Source organism: Peromyscus leucopus, chromosome X, assembly GCF_004664715.2.
Source record: "Peromyscus leucopus breed LL Stock chromosome X, UCI_PerLeu_2.1, whole genome shotgun sequence".
Taxonomy (NCBI): domain Eukaryota; kingdom Metazoa; phylum Chordata; class Mammalia; order Rodentia; family Cricetidae; genus Peromyscus; species Peromyscus leucopus.
In genome coordinates, this window is record NC_051083.1 from 117393993 (window position 1) to 117408479 (window position 14487).

At 40.9% G+C, this 14487-nt stretch overlaps 1 protein-coding gene across 1 annotated transcript in view; it reads right to left on the bottom strand.

The window, feature by feature from the left end:
* Positions 1–14487, bottom strand: part of Gpc3 (glypican 3) — a 340901-nt gene that overhangs the window by 296624 nt on the left and 29790 nt on the right. Inside the window, exon 2 of the mRNA XM_028887089.2 lies at positions 12484–12645. Within this exon, the coding sequence (XP_028742922.1) occupies positions 12484–12645 (162 nt within the window). The remainder of the gene's footprint in view (positions 1–12483; positions 12646–14487) is intronic.

Sequence of the window (14487 nt, forward strand, 5' to 3'; positions counted from 1 at the left end):
TGACAGGCCGTCTGTCCTTTTCAAATGTTAGTTGCTAGAAAGTGTACTGTTTACCCAGTTCCCAAAGAGTAGGTAGGAGTCTAGACAGAAGGCTTTGGGATTTTTTTCCTCACCTAGTGCTGTTAAACAAGAACAGCTGCCTATGAGGGACAGAGACATGTAGGAATAAACACATAGAGACATCAACGAGTGGCTTCAGGGTCTGTGTTACCAGTTAGGGATGTAGGAAGGGTGCTTAGAGTCTACACTAGACCAGGAGACTGATAGCAAGGGATATTTGACTAGCCACCAAGCACCAGTCCACCTCCCAGGACACAGGCTGCAGTATATTTATTTACATACCAAAAGTACTTCCTATTACAGTGGCCGGAAAGATTTGAGATCCAGGGAAAGACAGGTAAATGCTGTTGTCAACAGAGTATGTATGGGCTCATTCAGACTGACAACCAGCATCAGGAAACAATCAAATAACTACAATAATATTTTCAATTGTTTTTATTGAGATAGGTTCTTCTATAGCTCAGACTTTCCTGCACCTTACTATGTAACCCAAGCTGGCCTCCAAATTGTGATCCTCCTTCCTTGGTTTCCCAAGTGCTGGGATTTCAGGCAGGTACCACCACACCAAGCTAAATTCAAGTTTTCAAGACATTTTCATATACATTACCTCTTTTGATCTTCAAAAGCTCAGGCAGGTTGGCAGGTCAGATGCTATCGTCTTCATATTTTAAAAAAAATGTTAAATTACTTACCCATTGCTGGTAGGAAAAAGAGTATTTATTTGATTCATGCAGAGGCTAATATTGTTAAGGAAAGAACACATTGGAAAACAAAGGAAGACATTGTTGTATTTAACTGAAAGAATTTGACACATTCACAAAGAATAAAAAAAAATTGAATTATCAAATCAGCAAAAAAAATTATAATATGTAAAATGGGTCGACATCCTGCATATATAAATAGCTTTTGAAAATCGATAGGAAAATAAAATGGCATGTAACAATAAATACCTAATTTTAAATGTTGAAAGAATAAAAAGTACACAGCAAGAGGACAAATGACCTACAAGTTTCCCTACTGACCAAAGGGTACTATTTTTTTTCACCCTAACTGAGGTTACTATAAAGTGACAAGAGACATATAGTTGGGAAAATGGACACTTATACAGTGCTATTGTAAGTGAAAATATTAATCAACTTTATATAATAGATGTAATAAATTTTAAAAACTATATCGTCTCTGTTCTAAAATTTCTAGTTCCAGGAATTTATCCTGAATTGAGTTAGATGGTAGATGGGCATTATTTATCTTATTCATGTTAACTGAATGCAAACTCAATTTTCATTATGTATTATAAAATATATTATTGATATGAAAAATGCTATTAATATACTACATAGAAAGCAACATAATCCATTTGGAAATATATCTCATATATTAATATTATCTATATGTTCATTATTGTATTAATTACTGCTATTATATGTAATTTTTGTATTAATATGCTATCGAAGTAAACATGTGCATATATATCCCTGTAACACAGACTAAAGCTATGTAAGATATCAAAACATTACTAGTGGTTAACCTCCAACTGATAGAATCTGGGTCCTTTTATTTTTCAGTTTTTCGTTTCTTTGTGGGTTTTTATTTACATAATAAAACATATAGTACCTGTTTTTATAATAAAAAGAATGTTTTCATTTTTGTTTTTTGAAACAGGGTTTCTCTGTATAGCTCTGGCTGTCCTGGAGCTTACTTTGTAGACCAGGCTGGCCCCGAACTCACAGAGATCTGCCTGGCTCTGCCTCCCAAGTGCTGGGATTAAAGGCGTGTGCCACCACCGCCTGGCAGAAAGTTTTTTTTTTAAAGGCTTTCTGGTGATAGGTTGACTCTGCATCTTCTGGGTAAATACCCCAAGAAGATAAAAATCATATTAAACAAATTGAGTTGATCTCAGAAAAACAAGTATCTTGTTTTTTCTCTCATGTGTGGGCCATAGATTTTATACAGACATATAAAATCATGTGTGTGTGTGTGTGTGTGTGTGTGTGTGTGTGTGTGTGTGTGTGTGTGTAGCCATGAAAATAGAAGCACAACTGCATAAGGGAGCAAAGGGAATTGACTGATAATAGGAAGGGCATAAAAGTGGAGGGTAGAATGGTCTGCAGGAAATATGCTCAGATGCATGATATATGTGCATGGAAACAGCCTTATATAGGACAGTGCAATAATCTTTTTTTTAAAAATCAAGTACCTTGAATAAACTTTACTCTAATATTTTCAAGGCATCACTGTCATAAGCTACAGTAAATAACCCACCGGCTTCTAGAAATCTGTCTTCAGAAGTAGATACAAATACTTTCAACTGAAATTATTGTTGATTTCTTTATGAACAGTGACATTTCATTTAAAGATAATTTATTGAATTCATTAATGACTCAGTACAATTTTGTTCACTATTCATTTATCTACTGCATCCTTTCTTCTACTTGAATCAACCATTATCTCCTCTATATTTGGTCCATTCTTATACCTAAGTAAGACTCCCTTTTATTAGACTGATCAAGGAAGTACTATGAAAACAGCTGTGATACAGAACGCGACCACTTTTCTTCATCAGGGGTTTCCATTGATTAAGGAAGGATATAGCAAGCAAAACAATAGCTGCCCTTGACATCATTTGTGTTCCATTTTCACAGTTCTATGGGGCCACAGTCTTTATACTTGTTTTGTGAAACTCAGTTGTGTAATGAGCAAATGGTGTAGGAATGTATGAATTTATGAGTGCTTTAACTGTAAAGCCTGTACATTCTGCCATCTTGCTTTCTACCCTAATATGAAACCTAAAATTCAATCTAAGCAAAGGGAAGGTCATGTTCACAGTCTTACATTGTTGAGAGAGAGAACACTGTAATGTAGAAAAATAACCCCAGAAATCAAAAATTTAGCATGAAATTACCTTGCCTAAGTGACCACACTCTCTTGGGTTTCTTTTCTTCATAGGGCTAATCATGCCTTTGTGAAGGGATACTGAGAAGGTTCAGTTACATACAAATATGTCTACTTGATACACAAGAAGACATTTAAAAAAGGTTAGTTTCTTTTCCCTTATGTGGTAGGACACAAAAGAGCATATTTGTGTAAGCTGGCACATGTCACCATTCTCATAGATTTTCAGTCTTAAGGCACACACCTGTGGCATGGAGTTTGTTCACAGTGATCCGTAAAGTGAGAGTAGGTCACTCTACAAGAAAATCTAACAAGCAAACCTGGGAGTGGGGAGGTCAGAAGTAGAGACAGGAGCTCAGAGGAGCCTAAGATATTCCATGTTGTTGGGAAACATCAACCCACTATTTAGACTTTTAGGATGTTATGTGTGAGTGTCTTGAAACCTAGAAGTAAATTTTTTTGACAACAGTTTCTAATGTTTCTGTTTGGTGATAGTGGTGTTTGTTTCCAGGGAAGGGGAAGCATCAGAAATCTGTTTCTGTTAATACTGTGTAATTTTGCACGTGTCCATGTACTTAGATTCATTCACACAATCCGTACCTCACCTAAAGGTACAGTGTCTCAGAGAGTAGATGCATGCCCTCCTCACAGAGTACTCATTTTCTACTAAAGAAAATGTGAATTCATCCAATAACCATACATATGCCTTGAACTTGAAAAGTTCTGTACTATGAAGGAAATCTACTAATTACTAGAAGGGGAATGGTTTGAGTGGACCTTGGTCTCATCCAATGATTACACTCCACTCACTTAGGACCAGAGCTTCCACTAAAGAGGAATATGATAATCATACTATTTTTCTTCTCCTGACGCAACCTAATAGAAGTCAGAGTATTTATTTCCCCCTTGCTGGTTAGATCCAGAGGCTATGTGATACTCGTTCAGACCACTAGGGGACCATCTGAAAATTGTAACTGTACAGTCTTAAATATGTGAACACACACACACACAGAGAGAGAGACAGAGAGAGAGAGAGAGAGAGAGAGAGAGAGAGAGAGAGAGAGAGAGAGAGAGGTGGGGAGACAGAAAGAGAGAGATTGACAAAATTTTACAAGAAGCCATCTTTAAATGAACATAAAATACTCTAAAATACCAACCTACAAAGCTTAAAATCAAAGCTTTGTATCAAAACTTTAAAAGCATTAAAATGTGTATGGCCAGATATATGCCATTCAATGTCGTGAAAATAGGGTGTTCCACATAGAATTGCGTTTATAAATGCCAACGTACAAGATAGAGTAAGAAAACAACAGCTACCATCAGGCTCACTGAAACCTAGTTAAAGTGAGTGAGTTGGTAATCACTAGGATCTGTAGCAGCGGCTAGCACAGGGCTGAGCTCCTAACAGCTTTAACCTCACAGCCCTTTTTCTTTAATGGCTCAGAGGGCAGAGACCCTGCCTTGGTCACATAGCAGAGCTGGACTTAGACTACCTAAAGCAAGAGCACATCCTTGGCACACTAGCCCTGTCCCCACCCCCAAGAGAGAAGGACCAGTGACAGATGACAAGTGAGCCAGTGAGGCTAGGAAGAACAATATCTAAGAGATGGTTGACAATGTGGATTTAATTGAGAAAAAGATGCTATTGATCTATCTAACTCCCTCATTTGCCTCATCTGGAATTAAAAGCCACATCTGTGGAGAGAATTCACACTGACAATCTTCCCCCCAAGCCCAATCAAGAATATCCAGCCACTAGTTGAAATCATTTTTTTCTAATATCTATGGAGGCAGATTTCCTATGAAGCTAATGAGCTATAAGAACCCACCTTGGAACACCCACTTCCAGAAGAGCCACAAGTTTTTGGTTTTTTCTGAGGGTTTCTCTGTGTAGCCCTGGCTGTCCTGAAACTTGCTCTGTAGACCCTGGTGGCCTCGCACCCACAGAGATCCACTTGCTTCTGCCTCCCAAGTGCTGGGATTAAAGGTATGAGTCACTGCCTTAATGTCCTTTTCTTATGACAAGAGTCCCTAAAACTGTAGAAACTTTGAGCCTCAGCAAACGTAGATCCGCTCCAACTTGTTATAAAAATTGTAAATGTATTTCATGCAGTATTTCTCTAAGAGTACTGTATAGCCACATTAGCCATGTACAAATGTCTTGCTTTGGAAGTTTTGAACTATCTGAAGGAAGGTATGTGGTCATTTTAATCTCTGATTCCCTCTTGATACTTGCCTTTGGACATGCTGGATACTTCTAGTTTTCTACCAAAATGGAATAGATTTCCCTTGAAAGAAAGAAAATTAGACTCAAAGTGACTGCCCATAACCATGAAGCAAAATACGGGGAGGCTGGCTAAAACACAGTACTTAAGGATGTGGTCTCTGGAGCTGTCCTTCCTGGGTCAGATTCCTCTTCACCATGTACTGGCTATGGTACTTTGGACTCGTAATTTCTCTAAGCCTCCACTTTCTTAGAAGGAAAATGAAACTAACAAGGTACCAATTTCAAGGGCTTGATATAAGGTTTCAATGAGATAAATACAAATGAATCCATTTAGAGCAGGGAAGTTTTCCTTCTTCTCTCACAGACTCACTCAGTGCATATTTATAAAGGACGTTCCTGGAGACCCTCAAACTCTCTGCTGTTTTTTCCCCACATCAGCTTGTTTATCCGCACCTAGGATAATCTGGGCCCAGCTGCTCTGGCCCCAAGGCTGCAGAAGCAGGGAGCAGAGGAGAAGAGGAGAAGACTTCAGTCTCTGCTGCCACTCCACCTGTGAACTCACAGAGCCTGGAACTGAAACACAAGGCTGCCAGATGATGAGGAGATAACTGAACCTGGGTGAGGAATGCATGGGTATGGCAAGAGACGGCAGAAGATAAGGTGGGCTGAGGGGGAAAGGCGGAGTACCTGAGCCCTGGATGCACCTCACAGTCCACAGGAAAAGTGTTTTGAATTTTGACATTACCACTTCCAGCTTGGAAGAAAATTGTTTCTACCTCCATTCAACTGTCAGGAGGATTGAAATCTCTCAAACATATGCTTCATTACTCTCATATCAGGTACAGCAACGCAGTGAGACAGAAAAAGGAGGAGGAGAACATATGTTTTAAGAAAGTAAGCAAAGCCCAGTGGGGGGAAGGGTGGGGAGCAATCACTCGGGGCAAAGTAAGAGCCTTCCTGGAAGCTTCTAGAGGGCAGGAAAAGTGTCCTTGATTTGCTTTGTGGGGCATGCTAGTGATAAAGGTAGGCATGGGTGACAGAGTGAGAGGTGCCGCTAAATGGAGGGCCCTGACTGGTAGAAGTTCATCTGCATAATCCCCTCACCTCAGGGTGGATGTAGAACAGTCTCTGCGAGCACACTGAGTCATTTTCCAAAGCTCTTTTTATTAAACAGTTTTCAGCCTAATGACTGACTTTTCTCAATCAATACGAGGCCATAGGAAAGGTTTGCAACTCCCCAGCCTCGGCTCAGCTAAAACCACAGCAATTTAAAAACCAAATGGCGTCCAAAAGTTCTTAGACCAAAACTGAACGACTTCAAACCCTCAGTTTCCAGTTGTTTGTCCAATAGGCCTAATAATGAAAAGAACTGCATTAAAAAAAAAACCCAAACTTTGTAACCAAAATACCTCTTGGAGCCAGTGCTGTAAAAGTCCTGTAATTAAAGGCAGCACGGTCAGGGCTCTGACGAGAAATTTCCCTTTTATAATGGGATTAGCAGAGCTTTGCTGCACAGATGAGTGGGCTGATTAATAATTGACATTTTTGAGGATATATAACCTCACTCATGGTCATGGTTTGTGTTCCTAAAATTCTTCTATTCAATCGAATGTTATTCTATTTAGCGCCAACAAATGAATTAAGTTCCGATTAGACATCAATGTAATTATTCTCTCAGGCACACTGTTTTCAACAAAGAAAGGGCTATGACAGGGTGGCCCACAGTTAAGAGCTTCAGACTCAGTGGGGCTCAGCCTAAGCAGGGCAAGTCGTGGGGGAGGAATTGTGAAATGAAGAAAAATTGCTCAGTCCTCACTTAAAATCCCCACCACATTACCAAAAGCTAAATTAACAAACGCTTGAATCACAAAAACATGTTTATCAACATTCAAGCAATTATTTAGCCACATATTAACTGTGAAGTAGAAAATACATAAATCAAATATCTGCTTAACTAACATCCCCCAAACAGTTATCTCCAGCAGAAATGACTGGAGAAATTGCTCAGAGTTGATGGGAAAGAGTGTTCTAAGGAAGGTCAGTTTTATTTAGGAGGAGTAGGAGAGACAGACTCTGACAGGAAGAGTACAGGAAGTGCCAACAGCAGATGGAAACAGAAAGCCTGGCAGAAAGCAACAAAGCAACCCTGCCCTCCTCCCTTTCAAGGCATCTTTTTCTAGCTAGTAGCTCCACGGTAAACAGGTAGAAGAAAGCAAACCTTCCAACCCTGGTGACAATTAACTACTAGCCTTGAGACTTACACCTTCCTTTGCTTCCTCCGCCATAATAAAGAATGCAATTCAAGTGTGGCCTGGGGGTGGGGAGATGGCTCCCTGGTGCAGTGCTTACATGAGGACCTGAGTTCAGATCTCCAGCACCCCATAAAAGCCTGGAGCGGCAGAGCGTGTTTGTAACCTCAGCACGAGTATGGATGGAGGCAGGTGGATCCCACAACCTAGATGGACGTTTATGTGTGTGCACATGCATGTGTGTAGGTCAGAGAACAACTTTCAGGAATTGGTTCTCGCCTTCTCCCAAGTGTGTTCCATGGATCGAACTCGGGACATAAGGCTCGGTGAGAAGCACCCACAGCAGCTGAGCCACCTCACTGGTCTGAACTCAGCCTTCTTTCAGTACTCTTAAGTAAAAAATATTAATTTAAAACTTTTAAGATGTAAATATTAAGAAAAGGAGGATGAGAGCTGGGCGGTGGTGGTGCATGCCTTTAATCCCAGCACTCTGGAGGCAGAGGCAGGAGGATCTCTGAGTTCGAGGCCAGTCTGGTCTACAGAGTGAGTTCCAGGACAGCCAGGGATACACAGTGAAACCTGACTCAGAAAGAAGAAAGAAAGAAAGAAAGAAAGAAAGAAAGAAAGAAAGAAAGAAAGAAAGAAAGAAAGAAAGAAGGGAGGGAGGAGGGAGGGAGGGAGGGAGGGAGGGAGGGAGGGAGGGAGGGAGGAAGGAAGGAAGGAAGGAAGGAAGGAAGGAAGGAAGGAAGGAAGGAAGGAAGGAAGGAAGGGGAAGGAAGGAAGGAAGGGGAAGGGGAAGGGGAAGGGAAGGGAAGGGAAGGGAAGGGAAGGGAAGGGAAGGGAAGGGAAGGGAAGGAAGGAAGGAAGGAAGGGAAAAAGGAGAGTGAACATATCTAATCTTCCCATATTGCTTCCCAATCATCAATATGAACACTACTGAAGCAACTAGGTACACACCCGTCTATAAATGCCCTTAACTGCCATTTCGTGAGTTACTGAGTGCACGTCTATGCCCGCCCTCTTCCCATTACCTGTCGCCTCACATTGTGCATATGCACCTCCCCATAGCACGCTTCCACATGCCCATCCAGTTGCTTCTCTACTTCTACCTAGAAAGTCAGGCAATCAAGCTAGCAAAGACTGGACATTAATTAGAATAGTCCACTCCAAGCAAGGACCCTGGGAGCTCTCAGGTGAGCTAGCTGCATAAGGAGAAGCTAGCTCCAAGGCATTTTACGCAGGGATGTTTGCAGCTTAACCACAGTTTTCTCTCTGATCAAGAGTTCCAGTTGACGGGGAGCCAACTTCCAGTAAAAACAAAATACTGCTGCATTCTGAAGAGCCTGTTCTTTCTCTGTCAGTGGCACCTTGGGAAAGACCAGAGTTATTCAATGTTGAGAAAACCCCTGAAAATATGCCCAAATGTTTCCTGATAGGGTAAAGCTGGACATCACAGTGAAGTTCCACCAATGAAATGGAACTCTAAACGTGAAGATGAGGAGGTGTTAGGGGTGAAATTTCAGGCTTCAGTCTCATTTTCCTTCATGAGGACTATAAATCCCACCACTTCTTAATTTTGTTTTGCCTCAAGAGAACTAAAAACAAGGAGAACCATGTCATGGGACAGACAGCTTGGGAGACACTATGGTACCATAGAGTTTCCTTATCTATAAACTAGTAATGATTACAGTACAGGCCCCATAGGGTTGCTAGGAATATTAAATGAGGTAATTATGTAAAAGTAAGCATCATACAGTAGGCACTTACTAAATCTTCACTATTATTTTTATCCTCATTATTATAAAGTAGAGGAGAGGAAAGAGAAAAGAAAAGGGAAAATGTACTTTCAGTGGAGTTTCTCCAAAAGAATTAATTAAGCAGAAACAAAAAACGATTGTGCTGCCCCATTTTCCTAAGCACATCTAAGTAAATTAAATTTAGGAAACGAGGCAATGCAAAGATTGAGGATCAAGAACAACTTTTTTTAATGCTTCAATCATTATCAAAACAGCATTAGCATTAGAGCACTCCAATCACTGTAGCAAAGGGCCCCAGGCTCATTTATGAGGGCAAAGGCTTCCTGCAATCGAAGACATAAAATCCCAATTGAGGCAGTAAGGACTGCTCATGGAACTGTGCACATATTTGCAGAGAGCTCTCACTGCTGACATGTCCCCAATGAGGGCTACTGAAGGAATCCTAAAGAGATTGTGAATCTCAGCCAAGATGAAGACAAGCTCTCTCCAACTTCACGTGGTGAAGAAAATAGCTCACAAAAGCTACCACATCAAATTTCACACAAACAAAGTAGTAAGGCAATTTTCTCAATAATTTGGTCTACTGGGATATTGGGGGAAGGATGTTGAGTTTAGAGCAAAAACAATTGTGCCCTTCAATTCCGATTCATGGGAATAATAAGTAGTTATAAGAAAAAGGAAATAGATGTCCAGCTTTCATAGCAATTGTCTTCTACTGATCCCTTGTTTGAAGCCTTCTCTCTTCAAAATGTTTGTTATGGAAAGGATCTGTGGTCAATGCTTCTCCAAGCATAACATAAATGCCTTGAGCTCTATGATTGTGGTTGATTTTCTCTTGTGGGTATTTTTTAAGTGAGGCATGCTAAAAACAAAAATAAGACCAGAATGAAAAGAGATAAAGAAGGAGCAGATAGGATGACAAGGTTGAAAGCACAATGAAGTTGGCATCAGTTAACTGTCTCTATGCTCTCTTGCTACAGTTCTCCTTCTGCCTGTCCCTGCAATTCTAGAAATAAATGTGTGTGTGCACACGCATGCACATCTATGTAGGTGTGTGTGCATGTAAGAGAGACAGAGAGGACATCAGGAGCAGCTGTTGCCTCCACTTCCTACTCCCTGCTCATTTGACTGATGTTCAGCTTCCATACTATAGCAGCCATATCTACTCTAGTCCAATCAAAACACTGTCAGAACTTTTTTGTCCTTAGTCTCTTGCTGTTCCAGCCCCATAAAACACAATATGCAAAGTGCAAGGCTGGACAGGTCCACGGACTCCAACAACAAAGACGCTCAGATGGAAAGCAGTAAGTGCTGCTCTGCGACTGGGATTCCAGTGTTATCATTCTACCATCCCTTCTCAGCAGGCAAGGCTTGAAAGACGATATACAGGGCCTTGGCTATTCTAGGAATTCAGTAAGTCACTGATGTTCCATTCTAAGCAAGTGCCTTCATGCCGCAAAGACTAAGCTTCACCTGTCCACTTCACCCCAATCCTCTTGTTTTATCACTTCTCACCTCACGGCCAGCCAGTATAGCAACTCCAAAACCAATCTAAGAGGTACATGAACAGTGCATGTATTTTTTAAACTGGCCTGAATTATTCATCCTGTCACTAAATTGTTAGTCTCAACAAATGCTTCACAAGAGTCTCACTGCATAAATAGGTTAACAAAGATTTCATGCTTTCATATTGTACTTCATATAATGAACCTAACATCAATATCCCCTGAGGCTTAGACACAAGAAACTGTTGTGAGTGTATGCTTTATTAGCTAATTTGAACAACATTTTAGCTAATACTGATGATTTCATTTTAATACCTAAACTAAGGTCTAATTGTCCCACCTTATAATTCAAAGACGTTGATTTTTGTAAAGGTGCCATCAATCTGAAGCTTTAGAATGCCAAGTAGTCAGAAGTATTAGATCTGACCCAAAGGCTACCTTTACAGGAAGGTGGCAGCTGATTCAGTATGCTTAATTAAGATGGGACAGAAGGGAGTCAAGGAGCTAGCTCGGATGGTAAAATAAGGAGTCGGGATACCCAGCAGCCACATAAAAAGTCAGGTGTAGCAGTGTGGGCCTGAAACTCCATCACTGGAGATGGAGACTAGCCAAGGAACTCACTGGCTGGCTAGCCTAGCCAAACTGGTGAGTTCCCATTAAGTGAGAAACCCTCCTTCAAAAACTAAAAGTGGAGAGTAATAGAAGAGGATGCACAGCATTGACCTCTGGCCTCCACACATGCATATCCATGTGTATACACCCACACTACCAAGTGTCCACCCACACGTAGCACTCCCCCCCCCCACTCTTTAAAGAAGGGGTAGAAAAAAGTCTCCATATCTACAAGTAATTTTTCTAGTCACAAGAGGTAGCCTAAGTCAGGGGATAAAATCGTGGAATTTAAAAAAGCAGACAATCTGCATTCAAATCTTGCCTTCACCATTTATTTTAGTTATGTGGCCTCGACAAATTAACTAACCGTTCTGGTCTTGGGTCTTCATCTATCAAATGGCAGTAACTCATAGGCATACTGTGAGGATTCAAATGAACTGACTCATGTCAGTTACTTCAAGCCACACGGTACCGTGTAAAGGCTTCTTGTTAGCACTAGCACCGCCATCGTCTACGGTTGCTCTTCAATCTGAAGAGTCAACCCTGTGCTGCTGGAGTTTCCCTGGAAACTCCTATCGTTTGCCGCCTGTCCTCTCACAGTCCACAGAGGAGCACAGTAAGAACCAACACTCACCAGGACAGGAGACGTAACCACTCACTCACTCACTCACTCACACAAACTGGAAAATGGCTGGCCAACAAGCCAGGGTCTCCCTCTTAAATGGAAATGGTCTTAGTGGTCAGAAGGAGTTCATGGATGTTCCTCAGGGATCTGACTCACCCCTGAAGAAAGCTGGCTTTGGAATTTATGAGGAGGGTACTGGTGGTGGTGGTGGTGGTGGTGGTGGTGTGGTGGTGGTGGTGGTGGTGGTGGTGGTGGTGACAGTTGGAAACAAGAAAATTATTACTGACTTTTTCAGCAGTGATTTATGCCTTTTCCATGCAGGGAAACAGAATGTCCTTAGACAATGATTTTTAATATTACCCACTTTTTCAAAGATTAAAATGAAGTTTGTTTTAAAACTGTGTGTTTCCTTATCCAGGATCTCTCACTGGGAGGTTTTTATGTCAAGCATACATACTGGAATGGTAATTTATAAATTATATTTAGCATTTGAAAGCCCTGTGCCCAAATAATGATGCCATTGAGCAGTACACTGAAAATGATCCCCCAAACTCACCTTGGAAAACCGCAGCATTCTGAATAATTAAGAACTTGAGCTCCATACTCGCAGACTGGAGTAGTTGTTCCATGTTCAGCCGTGCTGTTAGCTGGTATTTTTCTTCCATCTTTCTGGAGCAGCATGTTGGGCCCTTGGGGAGACATACTTGCAAATCTGATCCTGAAACAAACAAGGTATTCATGTTTCAGTAAGCAGAAAATCTCTCTCTCTCTCTCTCTCTCTCTCTCTCTCTCTCTCTCTCTCTCTCTCTCTCTCTCTCTAACACACACACGCATACCCACACACATGCATGTGTGTGCATAAGCACAAAAATAAACAGAACAAAACAACACATTTCCACATTTCTCTTTAAATACAGTAGGACTTGAGTATATTGTTTATCTCAATTCATCCAATTGCCCTCATAGCTAATTCCTTTTGAATAACTCAGTTAATTGCTGGGGTCTGACTCATAAATTCTACACAAAATAATTTATAGCAGCACCAAATACACACCATTGAACACCAACATTTAATTTTTTTAAATATCAATCTTCATTCTTCTAATTTATTTTTCCTGATTGTTATTTATGAATATAAACACAACCAAAGACAATTTTTTTAATCCCAGTTATGATTCCAAATGAAATACGTGTCTGGCCAGACTAATAGTGCTGTTTGGAAAAAATTAATCAAAACATCAATACCATATCAAAGTTTTGTTGTAGTTTTAACTTAAAGTCTACCAAGAGTCAACAAATATTTGGTTGCTACTAAATGCCATTCACAATGAGTGTAGAGAACACAAAATGATGGGCCTGTCCTCATGGTGTTTATAGTATTGAGGACAATAGCCCAGTGAAAATAGAAACAAACGTCATGTTGGGTGAAGATAAGGGCTATATAAAAAAATACAAATATGAGCTGAGCCGTGGTGCCACACGCCTTTAATCCCAGCTCTCAGGAGATAGAGACAGGTATATCTCTGTGAGTTTGAGGACAGCCTGGTCTACAGAGTGAGATCCAGGACAGGCACCAGAACTACACAGAGAAACCCTGTCTTGAAAAACCAAAAAAAAAAATGAAAGGAAAAATAAACCATGGCATACCTACACAATGAAATTACAGTTAGCCAGGAACAGGAATGAAGTATTGGCACATGTTAACACATGGTCAAACCCAGAAACAATATGCTAAGTAAAAAAAAAAAATCAGATCCAAAAAGTACAGACTCTATGATTCCATTTATAAGGCACTATCAAATGGAAACTAATCTATAGACAGAGCAATTTAGTGATGTATAAGGACGGAAGGCAGGAAGAGGGGAGAAAGAGGGATCACAAAGATCAGTGAGGGCATTTCTCCGAGCAATGGACATCTTTACCATTTTGACATGTACAGCACAATCAAAACTGTTAGTATGTACTCTTTAAGAACGTGGTGCTTACTACATAGCAGTTACTACCTCAATGAAGCCATGGATTTTTCTAATTTTTACAAAGCAAAGCGAGCAAGATACGGAATATGGTGGCAACAAGGACCATTCTCATTTATAACCAATATTCATGAAGCCTTGTTTCCAGAAGGCAACATTTGAAGTGTGAGAAAAGAAGGAAAGGAGGGAGGGAGGGGAGGGAGGGAGGGAGGGAGGGAGGGAGAACCTCATGACTTTGGGTCCTCCACAACACTGGCAAATATCAAGGCTTAATGAGCATTGAGTCCACTCCTCCTCCTCTGTGCAACTCCTGCTTTGCTTTCTGGTTTTGCCTTTTTGTGGGAAGGAGGTTACTGGGGACTAAACCCCTAATCTCACACAGGCTTAAGCACGCGTTCTACTGTGCAATTCCTCAAACTCTCTCTTCCATACGCATTTAGCGAACACCTTCCATGTGGCCGGGAAAGTGCTCATCTGAGCACTCCTCCTGTGGGGAGCACTTGACTAGTAGCCTCACTGCCACTTTCTGATTCACCACCATGTGTTCAGAGGCCACAATTCTTAGGGGTGCTTCCCAACTAGCAACT